The sequence below is a fragment of the Balaenoptera borealis genome (assembly GCF_965194805.1).
Source record: "Balaenoptera borealis genome assembly, chromosome: 2".
In the NCBI taxonomy this organism is placed as follows: domain Eukaryota; kingdom Metazoa; phylum Chordata; class Mammalia; order Artiodactyla; family Balaenopteridae; genus Balaenoptera; species Balaenoptera borealis.
In genome coordinates this window covers 44,666,640-44,686,985 of record NC_138867.1, presented here as the reverse complement: position 1 = coordinate 44,686,985, position 20,346 = coordinate 44,666,640, and the positions used below count along the sequence as shown (strand labels likewise).

Sequence of the window (20,346 nt, the reverse complement as noted above, 5' to 3'; positions counted from 1 at the left end):
ATTTAAAGGATAAAAATACTGGACTTCCCTGGTGGCGCAGTAGTTAAGAATCCACCTGCCAATGCAGGGGACACGGGTTCAAGCCCTGGTCCAGGAAGATCCCACATGCCGCGGAGCAGCTAAGCCTGTGTACCACAACTACTGAGTCCGCGTGCCACAGCTACTGAAGCCCGCACGCCTAGAGCCCGTGCTCTGCAACAAGAGAAGTCACCGCAATGAGAAGCCTGTGCACTGCAACAAAGAGTAGCCCCTGCTCACTGCAACTAGAGAAAGCCGGTGCACAGCAACAAAGACCCAACACAGACAAAAAAATAAACACTAATTGTCTTTGTTTTGGGGGTATTAAATTATTGTTGATTTTTTCATCTTTTTTTCTTTTTCATTATCCATACATTTCTAAAAGAATGAGCATTCAGGGACCTCCCTGGTGGCGCAGTGGTTAAGAATCCACCTGCCAATGCAGGGGACATGGGTTCGAGCCCTGGTCCGGGAAGATCCCACATGCCGCAGAGCACCTAAGCCCGTGCACCACAGCTACTGAGCCTGTGCTCTAGAGCCCACGAGCCACAACTACTGAAGTCGGTGTGCCTAGAGCCCATGCTCCACAACAAGAGAAGCCACCGCAATGAGAAGCCCGCGCACCACGTCGAAGAGTAGCCCCTGCTCTCCACAACTAAAGAAAGTCCGCGCACAGCAACAAAGACCCAATGCAGCCAAAAATAAATAAATTAATTAATTAATTAATTTGAAAAGAATGAGCATTCATCTTTTTCTAAGTTGAAAAAGAAAACAAAGTTAAAATTAAAATATAAACCAAGGGTTTGTTTGCTTCTTTTTCTTTTTAGAAAGAACATTGATAATGCTAACCATAAAGGGGGAAATTGACACATTTGTCTGGATTGTATTAAAATTAAGAATTTCTGCTCCTCAAAAGACAACCAATATATCCAACTGCAAAGTACTTCCCAGATCCAGTTCCAATGTGTGTGTGTGTGTGTGTGTGTGTGTGTGTGTGTGTGTGTGTGTGTGTGTAGGCTTCCCATACCAACAACCAATTCTTGGATGCCCGCAGGTTGTTTGAGAATTCAAAGCAATTCTGACACTATCTACCTGGAGGTAGAATCAGATTCCACAGGTAAAGAGCTCAGTCCCACAAGACCACCCTCTGCTTTAGACACCCAGGTTACCTGTGCTTCTGACCAACTGGCTGCACAAATGGAAGGTTCCGATGACTCCCTGCAACTCAGGGTGCCAATTGCAATCCAGGTTGTTTGTTACCTGTACTTCTGAGCAACTGGCTAAAAATCAGAGATTCCCATACCCCCTCCTTTGTTTCGATTAATTGGCTAAAATAGCTCACGAACTCAGAGAAACATTTTACTTACTGGATTATCAGTTTATTATAAAAGGATATGATAAAGGATACAGATGCATAGGACAAGGGATGGGCAAAGGGCCAAGAGCTTCCATGCCCTCTCCACAGGGACCACTCTCCCCAAATCTTCACATGTTCACCAAGCCAGAAGCTCTCCAAAGCCTGTTCTTGTGAGTTTTTATGAAAGCTTTATTACATAGGCATGATTGATTAAATAATTCGTTATTGGCAATTGATTCAACCTCCAATGCTCTAATAGGCCCTCTGCACAAGTTGCTTATATGGCTTATATGTCTATAGCACTTGCAGCTAAGTATGCATAGCATTTGTTCTCTATTTTCCCCTTTAAACAAATCTTCTGTGGTAGGCAGAATCATGCTTCCCCTCCAAAGGTATCCATGTCCTAATTACCAGAACCTGTAAATACGTAATTTTATATGACAAAAGAGACTTTCCAGGTGTAATTAAATTAAGAACTTTGAGGAGATTATCCTGGGATATCTGGGTGAGCCCAAACTAAAATCACAGGTGTCCTTGAAACTGGAGAACTTCACCCAGATGTGGTCAGAAGGAGATATGACGATTGAAGAATGTTCAGAGAGGTGCAATGTTGCTGGCTGGGGGGATGAGGGAGACCATGAGCCAAGGAATATGGGCAGCCTTTAGAAGCTGGAGAAGGCAAAGAAATGGATTCTCCCCTAGAGCCTCCAGAAAGGAGCACAGTCCTGCCAACACTTTGATTTTTTAGCCCAGCGAGACATGTTAGAATCCTGCCCTATAGAACTGTAAGATAACACATGTGTGTTGTTTTTAGCCACTAGTTTGTGGCAATTTGTAATAGCAGCAATAGAAAACTAATACACCTTCCTTCTCCTGATTGTTGGAAATGCATTTTTTAAGAGATATGTCATGCTTTCACCCCTTATGAGCCGCCACTATCGGCAGCAGCAATAATGATCCTAGAATGTCAAAAGTTTGGCAAGACTGGGAGTTCTTAACTGTATTGCATCAAAACAGATATGCAAGGAGTAAAGGGCACAGAGGGCTTATTTACAGTTCGACCTCTTCACTGTCCTTGGAGGCTCTGTGCTGTTTGAATGAAAAGAAGTGCTGTTTCTGCAAGGTACAGAGATCAGGGAAATGCTCCTACATATACCTGCCCTTGGTGTAACAACAAAAATAACTTCATAAATAGGCAAATCATTCAAGTAAACACATGGCATGCCAGTGATTCTAAAAACCCATTCACACATCTGAGAGCTGGTTATACCTCCCTGAACTGGGGCCAAGAAGATGATCTTTCCAAGGTCCCCAACAATAAGAGAATAATATAACAAGCAGAGAACTCTGTTGTTATTAACAAGCCAGCAAAATAATAACTTGAGAGTGTGCCAGTCAATGGCAACCTACTCTCTCTACCCATATTCTCTGATAGGACTTTTGATTTTTTTTCCAGTTGTTTTGAAAGTGTTATGTAAATACAGCTTTAAGAGAGGTTTCTTAAATTCTGGAATTTAAGAATTTAGGAATTCTGGAACCACCATTAGAGCTAATATTTGATACATGACATTGACACATCATAGTTTCTGGATACTTGCTAATTTGGGTTGAAAATTGTTTGGCCTTATCTTGTAAAGTTGAACATATGCACACCTGTGTTAGTTTCCTATGGATGCTGTAGCAAATCACCACAAACTTGATGGCTTAAAACAACAGAAATTTATTCTCTCACAGTTGTGGAACCAGAAGTCCAAAATCAGTTTCACTGGACTGATTCAAACTGTTGACAGGGAATTTTGCCTTCTTCTCTTCTGTCTGGAATCAAATCTCCTTTTGCCTCCCACTTATAAGGACACTTGTGACTGCATTTAGAGCCCACCTGGATGATCTAGGATAATTTCCTGATCTCAGGGTCCTTCACTTAATCACATCTGCAAAGACTCTTTTTCCATGTAAGTTAACAAGATCTTTGGGGGCCATTGTCAGCCTACCACAATACCCTAGCCATTCCACTCCTATTAAATGCTCTAGAGATACTCCTGCCAAAGTGCACCAAGAAACATATACAAGACTGTTCATACGTGTATTTTTCGAAGTGCGTTTTAAAAGTCCAAAGGAAACCACCCAGATGTTTGTTGATAGGTGAATGGAGTAATAATGAGTGGCATATTCACCTAAAGAGAAATTTATCCATTAGTGACAATGACTGATCTGTAGCAACAGGAAGCATGAATAAGCAGTAGAAACAATGGTGAGTGAAAAAGCAAATCCTCACTTACTAATGTACATGATATGATACTGTTTTTATAAAGCTCAAAACATGTAAAATATTAACCAGGGACAAATATGTGGTAAAGTCATGATTTTCTTTTAAATAAAGGCAATGATAAAGACAAAATTTAGAATGCAGTAACCTCTGGGTTAGTGGCGGTAGAAAATGGAGCAGGCTGGGGGTTTGGGATTGGGAAGGAACACTCAGGTAACATCAACAATATTGGAGACGTTTTAGCTCTTACGTTGGGTAGTGAGCCCTAAGGTGTTTATTTTCTTATGCTTTACAATTTACACACATTACAAATATTCCTTTATATGTATCAAATATTTTTAAAAACCCTAAGGTAATGGACCTAGAGGGTAGTATGCTAAGTGAAATAAGTCAGACAGAGAAAGACAAATACCGTATGATTTCACTTACATGGGGAATGTAAAAAAAACCAAAACCCAGAAAAACCCAACCAACCAAACCAAACCAACCCGAAACAGACTCATAGATACAGAGAACAAACTGGTGGTTGCCAGAGGGGAGGAGGGAGGGAAGTGGGCAAAATAGGTGAAGGAGAGTAAGAGGTAAAAACTTCCCGTTATAAAATAAACAGGTCACGAGGATATAATGTATAGCACAGGGAATATAGTCGATAATACTGTAATAACTTTGTATGGGGACAGATGACTACTAGACTTATCATGATGATCATTTCATAATGTATTTAAATGTCAAATCACAGAATTGTATACCTGAAACTAACATTGTATGTCAATTATACTTCAATAAAAAACCAAAACCAAAACAAACAAACAAACAAAACCCTCAAAAAATCCCCATGGTAATTAGTGGCATTGTGTTAGGCATTTTTTGAAGCTAGGTATATAGACTCAAGCTGGTTACAGAAAACAGAGGGACTTATCACAAGGATTCATATGGATAAGAACTGGGAAGCCTCTGGGATTTGAAGCAGCTGAAGTATTGACTTCGATCTCCTCCGTTCTTGTATGCAAAGGGGAAGAGTCTGGTGCAGCAAGGCTGGTTCAGCTATAAACAGGTTATCTAACAAATTCTTAACTTGCTGGTAGCTTCATTTTTGAGAGCAGTGTTTCCTCCCTAAATATAACAATCACACAGAGTAATTAAAAAAATTACCAGATTTAATAAATCAGAATTTTCAAGACCCCAGATAATCTGCATATTTAATAAGCATAGCAGGTGATTCTCATTATCAGGGAAACCTGGGAAATTTCTGGAGCATTGTTTCTCAAACGTTAATGTGCACAGGAGTCACTTGGGATCTTTCTGAAATGCAGATTTTGATTCAGTAGGTCCACAGTGGAATCTGAGTGTGCCTTTCTGAGAAGCCTCAGGTAATGCAGACACTGCCAGTTGAGGGCACTATTTGAGCGGCAAGTTTCTAGAGCTCAGTATAGTGTCACAGACCCCTTTTGAAAATCTGGGGGCTTCCCTGGTGGCGCAGTGGTTAAGAATCCGCCTGCCAATGCAGGGGACACGAGTTCGGGCCCTGGTCCGGGAAGATCCCACATGCCGCGGAGCAACTAAGCCCGTTCGCCACAACTACTGAGCCTGCGCTCTAGAGCCTGCGAGCCACAGCTACTGAGCCCTCATGCCACAGTTACTGAAGCCCACACACCTAGAGCCCATGCTCCGCAACAAGAGAAGCCACTGCAATGAGAAGCCTGCGCACCGCAACGAAGAGTAGCCCCCGCTCGCCGCAACTAGAGAAAGCCCGCACGCAGCACTGAAGACCCAACGCAGCCAAAAATAAAATAAATTAAAAAAAAAAAAGAAAATCTGGGAAGAGCTATCTATAGACCCATTTCTCAGCAAAATTTCACACATAGAATTTTACAATTGCAAAGGGTTTGGAGCACCCCTGGACACTGTCCTTAGGCCAAGGTTAATAGGATACACCATCAACCTGGTTCTGATGAAATGACAGGAGTCTTTGAATAATAACATCCAACATTTATTGAGCACCGACTATATGCCTTGGCACTATGCTAAGAGTTCTAGACGTATCATCTCATTTAATCCTCACAACAAACCTATGAGGAAGGTACTGTTATCATTCTCATCTTACAAATAAGGAACTGGTGCATAGAACGTTTTAAGTAATTTGCTCAAGTGTATTCAGTGAGTCTGATTCCTGAGCCCAGGTGTTGAATTACTACGTTGTACTGCAGTCTTAGTGCATAGCAATTACTTTGAAGAAAGTAATTTATTTTATTAAAATCTGTCTGGAGAGTGAAAATGTGGACTGACTAGACCCGAGGTTTTCAAATTCTGACGGGCATCAGAATCTCCTGGGGCATTTGTTAAACATGATAAAACAATGCTTGAGTTCCATCCTAGCATAGAATCTCTGGGGATGGGGAAGGGAATTTGTGTATTTAACCAATGCCCCAGATGATTCTAATGTGTAAAGTTTGAGTATCATTGCCATAGATTTTACAAAGGGCAGTGTTTTAAAAATCCAAAGGTAAGCTGAAATTTGTTATGTGAGAAACTCTGAAAGGGAAGGTGGCTCTGAGGGTTAGGAAGTTCCTAGAAATGCTTTTCTGACTCTGATATTAATGAGGAAGAAAAGCAGGGGAAGTTTCCTTTGCAGTCCAATCAGGAGTATTCCATAATACAGTCACTTAGAAGGGGACAGATCCACTTTTTCTTAAAGTTTATGATATTTATTACTGGGGTTGTTTACAGAAAATAATCTCTTTTCCACTATTAAAAAAAATTTTTTTTATTCAAGTATAGTTGATTTACAATGTTGTGTTAGTTTTGGGTATACAGCAAAGTGATATCTATCTATCTATCTATATATATCTTGTTGGTTATCTATTTTATATATAGTAGTGTGTATCTGTTAATCCCAAACTCCTAGTTTATCCCTTCCCCCCTTTCCCCTTTGGTAACCACGAGTTTGTTTTCTATGCCTGTGGGTCTATTTCTGTTTTGTATATAAGTTCATTTGTATCCTTTTTTCTTTTAGATTCCACATATAAGCGGTATCGTATATTTGTCTTTCTCTGGTTTACTTCACTTAATATGATAATCTCCACTGTTAATTTAGACATAAGAATAGGTGTTTGTCTCATGTAACCTCCTTTTAGAACTTTTACTTTAAATACCATAAAACTGTCTATATCTGGGAAAATACTAGTATTTTTTTTTAAATGTGAGGAGGGAGGAAAGATTCACTTTTTAAAGTACAGTTGGCCCTTGAACAACGAGGGTTTGAACTGCTCGGGTCCCCTTATACTTGTTTTTTTCCACTAAATGCATACTATAGCACTGCCTGATCCCCATTCGGTAGAATGCATGGATGTTGAACCTAGGATACGGAGGGTCAACAGTAAAGTTATTCTCGGATTTTCAGCTGAGGGTCAGCTCCCCTAACCCCCAAATTGTTCAAGGGTCAACTGTAGCTCACATTATCGAGGACACAAAAATATACTTATAAAGTGGTGTCATGAGCCTGTAAGAAGAGAGGAGGGAAAATTAACCCTACTCCTCACCTCTGCCCCCAGACAAGCTTAAATTTGGGGGGAAAAAGCTAGAATAACAACAGAGAGCGTGGGGGGCATAGCTTGACTCTCTCTTAGACTGTTGTTTATTTTTTGTTTTCTGTTCATTTGTTTATTCAAGCAATTTATCAACAACAACAAAAAAAACTGCATGTGATTTCATTGGGCCAAGTACAGCTCTAGGAGCTGGGGATACAGAGGTGAAGAAGGCTTACTCCCTTTGCTTTAAGGAGGTGAGTTAACCAGTTATATCAATACAGGGATGAGGTTTAACAAAGCACAAACTGGGGGTTGTGAACAGAAAAGAAATTAAAAGATGAGAGAAGGGAGAATTTTAGTATGATTTCTAAAACAGCTGAAGAAGGTGGAGTCTGATTAAAGACTAGTAACTGGATGGCAATCCTACTCAAGATTTTTTTTTTAAGAAAAATATATACGATGTCTTTAAGGCTATAGATATTTTATAGGCAATTAACTTCTCTACCTCTGGTGATATACTATTTTAAGAGATGGTTAAAGGAATAATTTGTGAGCATCCTAGAGAAAGGAAGTGGTGATAACCTGAGACCAGAATAACTCAGCGAGACCAGCCCCATCTCTTTGGTAGATTAGGGAACCATGGTAAATTTGCATTTGAGTGGGTGGTAGGGAAACAAATAATAGATGTGGATTCACAGAAATCTTTGTTTTTGAAAAAATATGTATTGTGTGTCTGCCTAGATCAGACATTTGCAACAATTGCACCTACATTTTTATATTTGATTATCACAATAAGCCGATTAAGGAAATATTGTCTTCCTAAAAAAACAAACAGAAAACTCAGGCCCTCCAAGCTTGACACTGAAGGAGAATCTTGGTGGAAGAACATCTTGGTGGAGCTGGTTTGTCCACCCACAAGGCCTCCAACTCTGATCCTAGGGATTCACCTCCTTTTACGGAGGTGAATTACTCTCGCAAGTACTTTCCTCACATTTGTAGACTGGCTCAATTATAATAGAAGGCTTTCCCCTTAATACTCTGCAACAAAGCTGAAAAAGGGCTGGAAGCCATAAACAAGATTTTAGGAACCACAGAAGATAACAAAATGGAAATAAACACAGAAAAGGACTTGAAATTAAATATGGTTTACAAAATAAGGTTTATTCATCTTGAATTTACAGCCCACTGCAGAGTATGACTTCCTCTCACTACTAGATTACTTGTTTTAAATGACTGTTTTAAGCATGTCGTTATGTATTTTCAGTGATGTATTTTTACCCCCAGACACACTTTAAAGCTACAAAGTGCTATAACCTACCTTCTAGAACCTTATCTTCTACTAGTCTTCAATGTGAGTTCCTTGTTTCACAGCCTTTCCTACTCAAAGACCCCAGAATATGTCACTTGTTTTGCCTCTATGCTCAAACCATTCTTCAACATCCATTCTAGATACGAAAATTGTTTTATTCAGGGCTTTGTGGTTTCAAGGACCAGAAATTCAATTAAATTAGCTCAAGTAAAAGGCTTTCTTAGAGTAGTATGATATGTGATTTCTCAGAAGTAGTAATCAAAGTACTCTTGAGCCTTGTATCAGTTGTGAATATTTGAGACTTAAGCAATTTTTTTCCCTCACATTAGAAGAAATCTGGAGGTAGCCAAGTTGCTGGTTGTTTTAGTAGCTCAAGATTAAAAAGACCAGTGATGTTCCTCTTCTTGACCATTCCCTCATGATCACAAGGTGGCTGCTGTAACTCTAAATATCATGTCCATGTTAAAGGAAGGTAGGAAGCAGAGGGAAGCGAAACCAGCCTTTTCCTTTGGTGAGGAAAATAAAAACTTTCACAGAAATCTGCCAGTAGACTTCTGCTTACATTACATTTACAATAACTCTGTCACATAGTTGCTTATAAAGGAAGTGAAATGACAAGCCACATATTGGAAGGAAAAATTTACAACACAAAGAATTGCTACTGAGAATATAAAAAGAACTTCTATAGTTTGATAAAAATAAGATAAACAACCTAATAGAAAAACAGGCAAAAATGTGAATAGGCAATTGACAGAAGAGGAAACATTTTTGGTGAATAAATTTAGGAAAAGATGCCCAACCACATTAGTGATCAGGGAAATGCAAATTAAGACTATGTTGAAATATAGACTATATCTATTAAATTACCCAAAATTAAGAAATCTCAAAATATTAAGTGTTGATGTAAATGTGGAGTCTTATCTACCATTGGTGGGGGTGGAGTAAAATGGTATAACCGCCTAGCAATCCAATCTGGGATTTTTCAGTGAAGTTGGATTTTTGCATACCCCATGATGCAGCAGTTCCACAGCTAGCGATTCCACACAGGAGACATGTACATGAATGTTCACAGCAGCATTATTTGTAATAGCAGGAATGGAAATAACCCAGATGGTCATTGTCAGAAGAATGAATAAAATGATACATTTATACGATACACCTGCAATGATTGCAGCAACATGAATGGGTGTAAGAAATGAGTGAAAAAAATCAAGGGCAGAAAACTACATATATGGCATAATGTTTTTAAAAGATAAAATACAAGAAGGCTAAACAATATATATTTTCAGAGATACATACACGTGTGGTCATGTGTTTTTGAAAAAACAAAGCAAGAAAAAGATAAACACAAAATTCAGGATAGTGGTTACTTTTCCTGAAGCAGGGAACAAGAAAGGGATTGAACACACAGGTAGATTCAATGATACCACAATGCACTAGGTATTAAGTTGAGTAGTGGATTCCCAGTTGTCTATTATTATGCTTCATAACTTACTTATATGTTATATATATATTTATGTATCAAATGTTACATAATAAAAAACTTTAATAAGGTAATAAATAGCTTTGACAATAAGTACAAAAAGGATTATATCATATTGTGAAATTATTTTTGGGAGGGAGACACATGTACTAGGGAATCAGACACTTACATTTTTAATTGTTTTAGTTTTACAATGTTTTTTGAGTATAATAAACACTACATTTGCTTCAGTCCAGGTGGGGAGAAAGGACATAAGCACATACAAACACAAATGCTCTAAAGGAATTTATTCTTATTACTGTGCAGAAACTTTATAAAATAAAAAGAAGTACGCACTGTTGGAACAGAGAGATGGAGACGTACCAATAACACTATGTTAAAGAACAGTGCCAGTAGAGGTGTGGGGACAGAAGTGAGACTACACAAGTATTTAAGGAGAAATTAAAAGGGAGGTTGTAGATTACAGTCTCCTTTTCAAAATGCTTAGTAATAAAAGAAGAGAGGAAATTAGTTTCTCTCTTCTTCAGAGATTCTTCAGGACTATTCTTCCCAAGCCCACTCTATTTTGCTTTTGTATTTGATGGCTGTATTACAGAGACAAAAATACAGACCCCAGGACAAACTTTGCTAGGCATTTAAGAAAATCTCTAAGGTTTCATGTCCTATCCAGGGACACACTAGTACCTACCCCCAAGGGGGTGTTAATGGTGTCACTATATAATCAGTGTTTCCTTTTTATTATTTTCACCATCATTTCAAGGTTACTTAACTCATTCTCAATTCTAGTGATCACACTAGAACCCAATCATGATAATAAACCAAAACAAATAAACAACACTCTCTCCAAAAACTAACAAAACCCCCACCTCAAAGCAAAATGACATTTCTTAATCATTCTCTCAACTGAAGACTTACTGCTTATAATCTGCACATAGCACAGATCCCGTTTAAAATCACAGGGCATGACAATGCATTTTAATGGACTTTGCTTTGTTGATCTTTTTTTTTTTTTTTTTTCCCATGCTCATCGACTTGTGGGATCTTAGTTCCTCAACCAGGGATCAAACCCAGACCCTTGGCAGTAAAAGCACAGAGTCCTAACCACTGGACCGCCAGGGAGTTACTTTCCTGTTGATCTATTTTTAAAGCTATTATTTGTAACTCCTCCAAAGGGAAAACATTTCTTATTAACTGTCTTCTTTACTAGCTTCTCACCTAAGAAAATGGCTGTTGGTGTGGGAGAGACAGGAAAGAACAATGTAACTCTCACCTTCTTGTGAAGTCTCCAGAGCTCCCAGGTGAACACCCCGTCCCCTTGCTTGCCTCCTGTACACCAACACACTTCTATCACGATATTCAGCTAACACATGCCAAACACTTACATACCACAAGTAAGTTCAATTCACTGTGGCCTTACAATTTGGGGTCCCTGTAACTCTGGAAGTAAGGGAAGTCAGAGAATAAACAATGGCACATCTTTCTCGGGTATAAAGTGTTTAATGGTTTCAGAAGATATTTAGACAAAAGGTGAAATCCAATGTTCACATTCCTTTTAAAGAAAAACATGCTTCTTCAAATACATTTTTTTGCTTGTTAGGGGATCACTTGGGGCAAGATATTCAGATTCCCTGAGGGTGATAGTATCTCTCCACTGATTTTATGACTGTTTTGCAGGCAAAGTCAGAAGTACTAGGTAACAGTTTTCAATTTGTCTCACATCTTATGAATGAGGAGAGATACCAATGGTTAACATCTGTAGAGGGTTTAAGCTTTTAGAAAACACTTTCATGTGTATTTTTTCTGGACTTTATCACTTCTTGACTAGAACACAGAGCAGGGATTATCAACATCCCAATTTTACAGGTTAGGAAACTGAGATTACTAAATTTTGCTAGGGTCCTCCTGGAATCAGGGGTGAGAGGAATAAAGAAAACTCATTCTGACACTTGTTAAAGTGGTGAGGAAGACTTTATTCCAAACTATTGCAATAGGGGGTCATAACTTGCAACAGGAGAAAGCAATTGTGCTCAACTCCGAAAACAGCAAAGACATCTGGGAGTTTATCACAGGCAACAGACAAGCAGAGTGAGCGGGTTAGTGGATGGAAAATTAAGAGAAGACATTAAGGGTAGGGGGATTCCTGCTTAAAGGCAGGCCAAGGACTTATATATTAAAGGACTTATGTATAAAGGAATTTGATCACATATGAAAAGTAACCAGATACCAAGGGTACAGGGATGACTTAGAATTCACGCTAATACGGGGCTCTGCCCTACCAGATTCGAAAGCCTCAATGGAGGCCCAGGCGAGTAGAGGGCTCAGAGGAGCCTGGCTAAAGTTTGGACAGGGAGAGAGTCTTTGTCACTGACTACCCCGTTCCTCTTTATTACCCAATCCCCATGAGGAGAGCTGGCAGGCAGCGGGGTCGAGGGTCCAGCTCTCCCCACGAGTCAGCAATAACCGGCGGCCAGGGTTGCGGAGGCCAGGTTAGGCGACCACCGGCAGAAAATGGATCTGAGCAACACCCCTCGCACCGCACGGGAGGTGACCCCACACTCCGCCCGTCCGCCGCGCGGCCCACTTGAGGGGCGGGCTGCGCAGGTCGGGCGGGGCGGGGCCAGAGGCGCCGATTGGCTGGCGCGCCCCGGCCTGGTGTTTCCCCGGCCCCGCCCCGTCACCCCTCACTGACCGCTCCGCCTCTGCTGCGCTCCCCAAGCCCGCGAGGCCGCGCGCAGGCGGGTCCCGCGCTGCCCCGCGGGAGGGGCCGAGCCCGTGTTCCTCCTCCCTACCGGTCCCCATCCTTAAAGCACGAGTCCGGACGCCCCGCCTGTTGGAGACGGCGCCTGGACCTGGACAGTGAGCAGCCGGGGCGGGCCAGGGCCGACTGAGGAGGGCCTGAGGCAGCGGACCCGCCGCGGCTGGCACACGAGCCTCTCGGCCCCGACTGAGTGGTTGCGGGAGCTGCGAGGGAAGGGGTCGCGGGCGCCATTGCTGCCCGTCAGAACGCCGCAGGGTCCCCGTCAGGCCTCGGCTGCTCTCCCCCGGCTGGGAGGAGCCGTCGCCAGTCCCCGGCCCGGTCTCGTGAATCGGGTGCCTAGTCTGCCGCCCGCGCCGAGACCATGTTTGACAAGACGCGACTGCCGTACGTGGCCCTCGATGTGCTCTGCGTGTTGCTGGGTACGTACGCGCCGCCGGCCGGAGGGGCGTGTGCGCGCGAGCCCGGGGTGTGGGTGCACCGGTGGGTTGCGGGTGTGTGTCCGCTGGGAGGGGACTCGGCGAGAGCCGCGGGCGGGCGTGGGGTGGGGGTGTGTGTGTGCCTGACGCACGAGCCGTGCCGGGCGAGACGCTGGGGGCGGCTTCCGCAGCCCGGGGACCCCGCTTCGCAGCCCGCACCCCGGTTCCCGCGTGGCCGCTGCTGTTTGTCGCCCGGCGGTGCGCTGAGCCCACCCTGCTTGGAAGCTGTTCACGCCTCTGCGCTCCATCCCTTGCTCTCCTGTCCTCTGTTTCCCCTTCCACTCCCAGCCCGGAGCGTGGGCTCTTCCCCTCTCGGCTGTAGGGAAGCCTGGTCACTGGCTCATCAGGTTCAGTAGCGAAACAGGAGGTTTGATGCATTGGGGGTTCTCAGTAACTGGCGCCAGTGCCAGGTTTATCTTACTTGTGGGAAGCCGTTTAAATTTCCGTCTATAAAAGACTAGAACTCTCCTAATTAGAAGGTGTTATTTACCAGCTTGTAAATTGTCAGGCTGTAAGTGGGTGTGATGATGCCAGGTTTCTGCCTATAGGTTTGAAGAACCTTGCTTTTTGGGGGCTGGAGTGGGGATGGTGTGCCCCAGACCTGCTGTGTCCTTCTCTGCACAGACCTTGCCATTGTGTAGCTTTCCATCTCCTGTGAGAGCCCAGAAGGAGCACTAGACATTTCTTTGGCTGCAGCAAATTTGGCGTTGTCTTCCTGACAGAAGAGTTCAGTTGTGGGTCTTCTGGTTGCCAGTTGCTCTTTTATTTTGACGAGAAAGAATTGAAGTCATTTGGCCAAGGGATAGGCGTTGGGAGGAGAGAGTTTCACCTTTTCAGTATGTATTGTGTAAGGCAGTATCTTTGAACTATTTATGTGTTATGGAAAAAACGACAAGAACACCTGCTCGATGTTTGGGTAGTCCTACTCATGGTTGAGTATCGAAGTAATGGTATTGGCAAGTTCTCAGCGTTGGTTGGAGAGCTGTGACTTTAGCATCCTAGATGCAGGTCTGCATAATGGCTTTTCAGTGATAGGAAATTTCCCCCGGTTTTAATCCAGTATTCCACTCTCTTGCCTCAAACGTGACCGTTTAGGTGCTGGCAGTCTTGCCGAATTTTTACAAATTCTGTTACCTGTTTTCTGAGGAAAAATCTCTTTTTTATGAAGCATCTTTATTGTTTACGAAGACACTTACTGTATAGCTCCACAGTGAATTTTAGGAATTCAGTTTAGGAAAGGGAAACACGATTTTGGAACACTATTTTTATAGAAGCACAAGTGATCCTTTCAGATGTCCGGACATATTCATAATTACATTAAATATATTCAAATTTATTTTCAGTGAAAAGCTTACCTTGGTAAAGATGTTATATTTAAAAATGTATTTTAACTTGTACTGAATGTTAGTGGAGGTTTGTTAAACTTCATTTATATTATAGTGAAGGGAGAGGAAAATGTTTAGTCATAAGTGACTGATAATTCTAATATATTGGATATTATTCTGTCATTGCCACATATTGTGTACTGTCAGAATTATATATAAACTTCCCCTTTTCCTACCTTGTGGGAGTTGGTAATTTATGAAACAAACGTCATGTTTTCTCTTTGGGCCAAACACTGAACCAGGATAGACGAAACATAATACTGCTCTGAGGTAGCTCAGTGTTATTAAACAGAAAGCCATATGGTAAATCTATGTTTTGTTTTGTTTTAATTCATGTATAATGGAGGAACCTATATGCAGTACAACTTTATAAATTGTAGGTTCTTGCAGTCTGTATTTTCAATATGATGGAAACATCACATAATTGTCCTATAGAGGTAAGAGTAATTTTATTGCTACATGGACCTGACAGTTGCAGAATTTATGACGGCTCTCAAAAAAGATAAAATTGTGTTTATGATTTTAAGTATTTTTGATGGTTTTGGAAAAAGCTTGTTTTGGGGACTTATGCATTTAGTATCAGTATCAGATACTGATACCGATCTATTTGAAACACATTTTATATGTTCTTGTGTTACTAGAGTTTTAAAGTAATTGAGTGTATTGTCAAGATAAGCCCAGAATTCCCTATTCCTAAATAGAAAGTGAAGTGTTATTTTAATTTGGTATATACGATGACATTAGATTTAACAGTATCAACACTCCATTACAAGCAGCAATGAAGGCGAACAGTGATGCTAGAGATACAAAGCATTTTCATGCTGAGTTTTGGGAGATAATATATTTTTATAGCAAACTCACCTTTCTAGTGGAGTCTAAGGGTCCACTTTAAACCAAACTTTAAATTTGGTTTTCATTCACCTTACTGACAGCAGGAGATTGGCGGCCTAAAATCGTGATAGCTCAAAGAGGGTTATCAACCTGGCATTAACTTTTTTCTTTTTCTTTGGAGAACTACAGGTGAGATTTGACTATAGCAACAAAAAGATGATTAAGCACTTCATAAGTACAGGGTTATGTGAAAGTGATTCATAATTATAATGTGAATATGTTCCAGGTTCTGTTAATGATCACCCAACATCATATAGTGTATCCATTTGATATGCTGATATTATGTGATTGTGTTACATGGCTACTGTATAATATTACAGAAGGTGACGTCTGTTGAAGTGATAGTTAAACATGCTTGTGGGGGGGGTGTGGGTTGTGCATGCGCGCACGTGTGTATACGCGTTTCTACCCCAAATCAGTGTTATCTATCACTGCTGTGAAACGTGAGTTCCTCCACATAATATACCCAGATTATTAGTTCCTTTAGTGGATCTGGTCAATTCTTGGAAGAAGAGTGAGAATTTTGAGAGATGATGTGTATTTGATTCCTTTCTGAGATGGAGCGTGGTCTTGCCATCTTTCTCTGGCTCTTTTGATAATGAGTTCTATGATTGTAGAAAAGGCCATAAATACCATCTGAGCACACAAGAAAAGCTGCTCTACAGAGACTGGTAGTGGGCTGGTATGAAAGCTGTGTTTTTGCTCAATGTTTTAAACCATGTCCTGAATAAAACTTATTAGTGTTTAATTGCTGAGGGTCATTCTAGATTTTATGCACCCTGGCATTGGGCTGCCAGTTAATGGACACTGAGTCCACTAATTGATTCAGTGCACATTGATTGAAGGCTAACTCTGTTCCAAGTTCATGTTAAGTGCTAGGGATACAAAGATGAATAAGACAATCTGTGCCCTAAAGGAGTTCAGGGTCTAATGAGGGAGAAACAAACAAGAGTCACAACACATCATGATAAGTGTAATAATGAAGGTATGGAATAGATGGCCTTTGAGTACAAAGAAGAGAGTTGCTCTAGATGTGATCCATTAAAGATAAAAGGGTTGTCTGTTTATTCTTAGAGATGCAGAAATGACAAAAATTACCTAGGACTACTCTTAGAATCTTTTTTTTTTTCTTCCTCAACTTGATATAGGGCAGTGGGAACCCAAATAAGTACCTGTGTTTATGACTTTTTTGCAGGTTCTCATGATGCCTAGAAGATTTGGGTGGAACTGGCAAAACCTTTTTATGTGCCTGTGTTTTGCTGGGTGGCGGTCATTTGGAATATCCTTCTGTATTGTATATTCTCCTTTTGCCCCTTCAGATCTTTTCTCCACCCTGCTCTTGCTTTTTGGTTTCTGGTTGGCTTTGACCAATGGGACAAGAGCAGGAGGCCTGGAAGAGCCAGTTTACTCCTGCTGGATTTGTGTTGCCAGAGCTGTTCTGTGTTTTGTGAGTAGGTCACAGCTTCTATTCAGTGGCCTTCTGTGCCAGCCAGCTACAGTTACAGATCTTTCTGGGTTCTGGTAACCCTTTACTTGCCCCTTTAGGCCTAGAGATGATAATGACTTCCTCATGTTGCTGGTGTGGGAGTATTCCACCATCCCCTGCTGCTTTCCCTAAACCCTGCCTATACTTTTGAAGATGATTCCTTCATTAAATTCTCTCTTGAAAACCTTATTTGGATGTGCTGTTTTCTCTCCAGGGCCCTACTGATAATACTCATGTTATGTCCAAACAGATCTGAGGTAACTTCCCTTTCTGCACTTGACACCAGTTACAGTTTCCCATAATAGCAGGTGATACAGCAACTCATGGGCCGCAACATGGGCTTTCTTGGAATGGAGGGGGTCATGGTTACCTCAGCATGCTGCAAATGTGGTCTCATCATTATGCCAAATCAGAGTCAATAAATTTAGGGGAAAATGTGGCAGCAAAAAACATTGGCAGCCATAGGTGGTTGTGGAATCCCTGTTACTTATTCTTCTCCAGTAATTATGCTGACATCATCCTGCCCCTTAAGTAGTACCCCTCAAGAGTGCTCCCTTTCCTGACCCTGAATCTGGGCCCCTTTCTCAAGGAAAAATCAAATACTTAATGAAAGAGTCTCACTTGCTAAATAGTCTGCAGCCTTCCCTTTTCTCCTAACATTTATTTGTTCATTCACTCATTATTGGGTGAATTCACTCATGTATTTGTTTCTTATCTAGTAGGTGCTGGGCATTCTGTTAGATATCAAAGAGGTAAATAAATAAATAGGACATAGTGCCTATCCTACTTGCCATTTCAACTTCTGTTAACTTCTATTCAGCAAACTTCTTTTGCTTCTGATGAAAGTTTACTGTGCTCTCTCTCAAGTTTACTTGTTTCTCTGTTTTATGTAACTGTTCTCTTTCCTCTCAGCCACAGAGAGAGAGAAGGAATCTCAAAAGATGAACAAAAATTTGTCAAACTGGCATATTCTTGGGTCAGACTGGCCTCCTGTTGCAAGGCTTTTTCTACCTTTAAATGGCTAGTTTGGAACAAAAGCAGAGGCCTGGAGGAAATTGATAGTATTTGGCTCTAGTTGGTTTTATACAGTTGACTTTAAACTTAAATTTACCTTGCTTGGAATAGAGTATGGAAATATTCAGAGAGCATTCCCCTCTATAGCTTTTATGAAAAGTAATTTTTTCCTTTATATTCTTTTTGAATTACATCCTTTTGGAAACTCATGGACATGCTATGAAGCTTTATTAATTTCTTTCTTGTTTAGTCATTTTTGGCTGAGTTCTACCAAAGTTTCCTATGTGTTACTTAGCTTGTGGAATTATTCTAATTCTTTTTGATAAGAAATTAAAGTTTAAATTGTTACTGTTTACCCTGCTAAAAAAGAAGTTGGTTGTAAGTCATTAAACACCCACATTTTAAGTGAACCAGTTAACATGTAGCTTCAGTTTTATGGAAAGGAATTTGGAATGTTAATTGTTTGTTTCCTCCTAATTTGGGTGGCTTAATTCAGCATATGAGATGGAAATATACAGTCCATATAATAAGCTAGTTAGGGATTATATGGACACTGTCTTGCCTCTTTTCTTATTTTCTTTCCGAAAAAGCATTCATTCAGATATTATGAGCAGTGGTTACAAGTAACTTTCTTCTTTCTTTTTGGCCCTCTTCTTTTTCTACTTACCTTATTTTTCATTTTCACTTTTTCCACTCCAGCCTGCTTTCCTTCTTCCCTTCAACCTTCTTACTGTCTAGGTTTAAAGCCCAGATGGCTCAGAGTTGTTTTTTACTTAACTGAAACTAGTCTAACATTGGGAATGACTTTTTCTTTAAAACATTAGATAGCACAGTCTAGTGACGGACTCTGGATCCAGACTGCCTAGGTTCACATTCCAGCTGCTCCATTTACTAGCTGTGTGACCTTGGGCAAATTTCCTCTTTGTGCCTCTGTTGCCTCAGCTGTATAATGATAAAAGTACCTACCTTGTATGGTTGTTGTGAGGCTTAAATGAGCCAATATATAAAGGGCTTAGAGCAGTGCCTTGCACTTAATGTCCACAATATGTTTGTCAAATAAAATTAATCATCTATAATCCTACTATAACAACATCATTATTTTAGTAAAAATAACATCAACATCGTTTTGTAATAGGGACAAAAACACAAACTCTAAACCGTTTCCCATGAGTACTCATGGAATGTCTTTGAAGCTTACAGAACATCTTGAAATAGTAGTGTTTTATCATTCACATGTAAAAACCACATATATGATCTTCAGGTAGTGGTAATCCCAGCTATGGTAGAAATCGATCTGTATAGTCTATGGTAGAATGTAATTAAACAAATGGAAAAACTGTTACTTTATACAGTGGTTAAGTCCTGAATTTCAACTTAATCAAGAAAATGGAGTTAGCCACACTCTGGTCACCTTCACTGTTTTTATTATCCAGGCCTTGGAAATGATTGAGTGACCATGTAAAAAAGTAGACTTAATATTCCTAAATTTTTTGAATGACCTTAATTGTGTATCCTCATTTGTGTAAATTCTATTGTTTGAATTCCTATCTGCAGTTAAGCAGGCAGCAAAGAAAAAGCTATTGTGTAATACCTCTTCATACCCCCTCTCCCTCTTACCCCTGTTTTTCCAATCAGGTTTTATTTATTTATTTATTTGCTTGCTTGCTTGCTTGCCGTGGCACGCGGCTTGTTGGATCCTAGTTCCCTGACCAGGGATTGAACCGAGGCCCCCTGCGGTGGAAGCGTGGAGGCCTAACCACTGGACCTCCAGGGAATTCCCTCAGATATTTATTTTGACATATGTTTACCTGATACTATTTTTTATGTTGTGTTTAACACAATGTTAAGTTTTTAAAATATCTGACTTTGCAACATCCTTCATTTATTTATTTATTAGCTATTATGTGCTAAGTACAATGCTAGGAGCTGTAATAATCACTGTGAAAAAGATAGGTAAGGTCTCTATGCTAATATATAAGACAATTACAGATGTTTGTGAATGCCATGGAAGAATGAAAACAAGGTTAGAAGAGAGTGAGATGTTGGGGGGTGGCAATCTCAAGGAAGGCTTCTCTGATGAGGGCATTTTTGATTTCAGATTTAAGGATGAAAGTTAGTTGGTCATGGAGGAGCTGCAAGAAGATGATTCCAGGCATAGGGAAGAGCAGGCGTTGAGGGCTAAAGGGGCAAAGGGCATTTGTAACAGAAAAGAGGCCGGTGTGGCTGGAATATAGTATGTATCCATGATATTCTTAATAGTGAACTTTGTAACTTATTTCTAAATGTCAGAGTGGATAATAATAGTAACTGACATTTACTTAGTGCTCACTAGGCCCTGTGTGGCTGTGAGGTCTCTAAAAAACCCGCTCACGGAGG

The 20,346-nt window shown here is 40.7% G+C and overlaps 1 protein-coding gene across 2 annotated transcripts in view; it reads left to right on the top strand.

Moving 5' to 3' along the window:
- Positions 1-12,668: 12,668 nt before the first annotated feature.
- PLPP1 (phospholipid phosphatase 1) overlaps positions 12,669-20,346 on the top strand; it is a 113,762-nt gene continuing 106,084 nt past the window's right edge. Inside the window, exon 1 of one of the 2 annotated variants that reach the window (XM_082382465.1) lies at positions 12,669-13,137. In XM_082382465.1, the coding sequence (XP_082238591.1) occupies positions 13,080-13,137 (58 nt within the window). In that variant the 5' untranslated portion in view covers positions 12,669-13,079. The remainder of the gene's footprint in view (positions 13,138-20,346) is intronic. The other variant, XM_082382466.1, reaches the window with a different exon arrangement.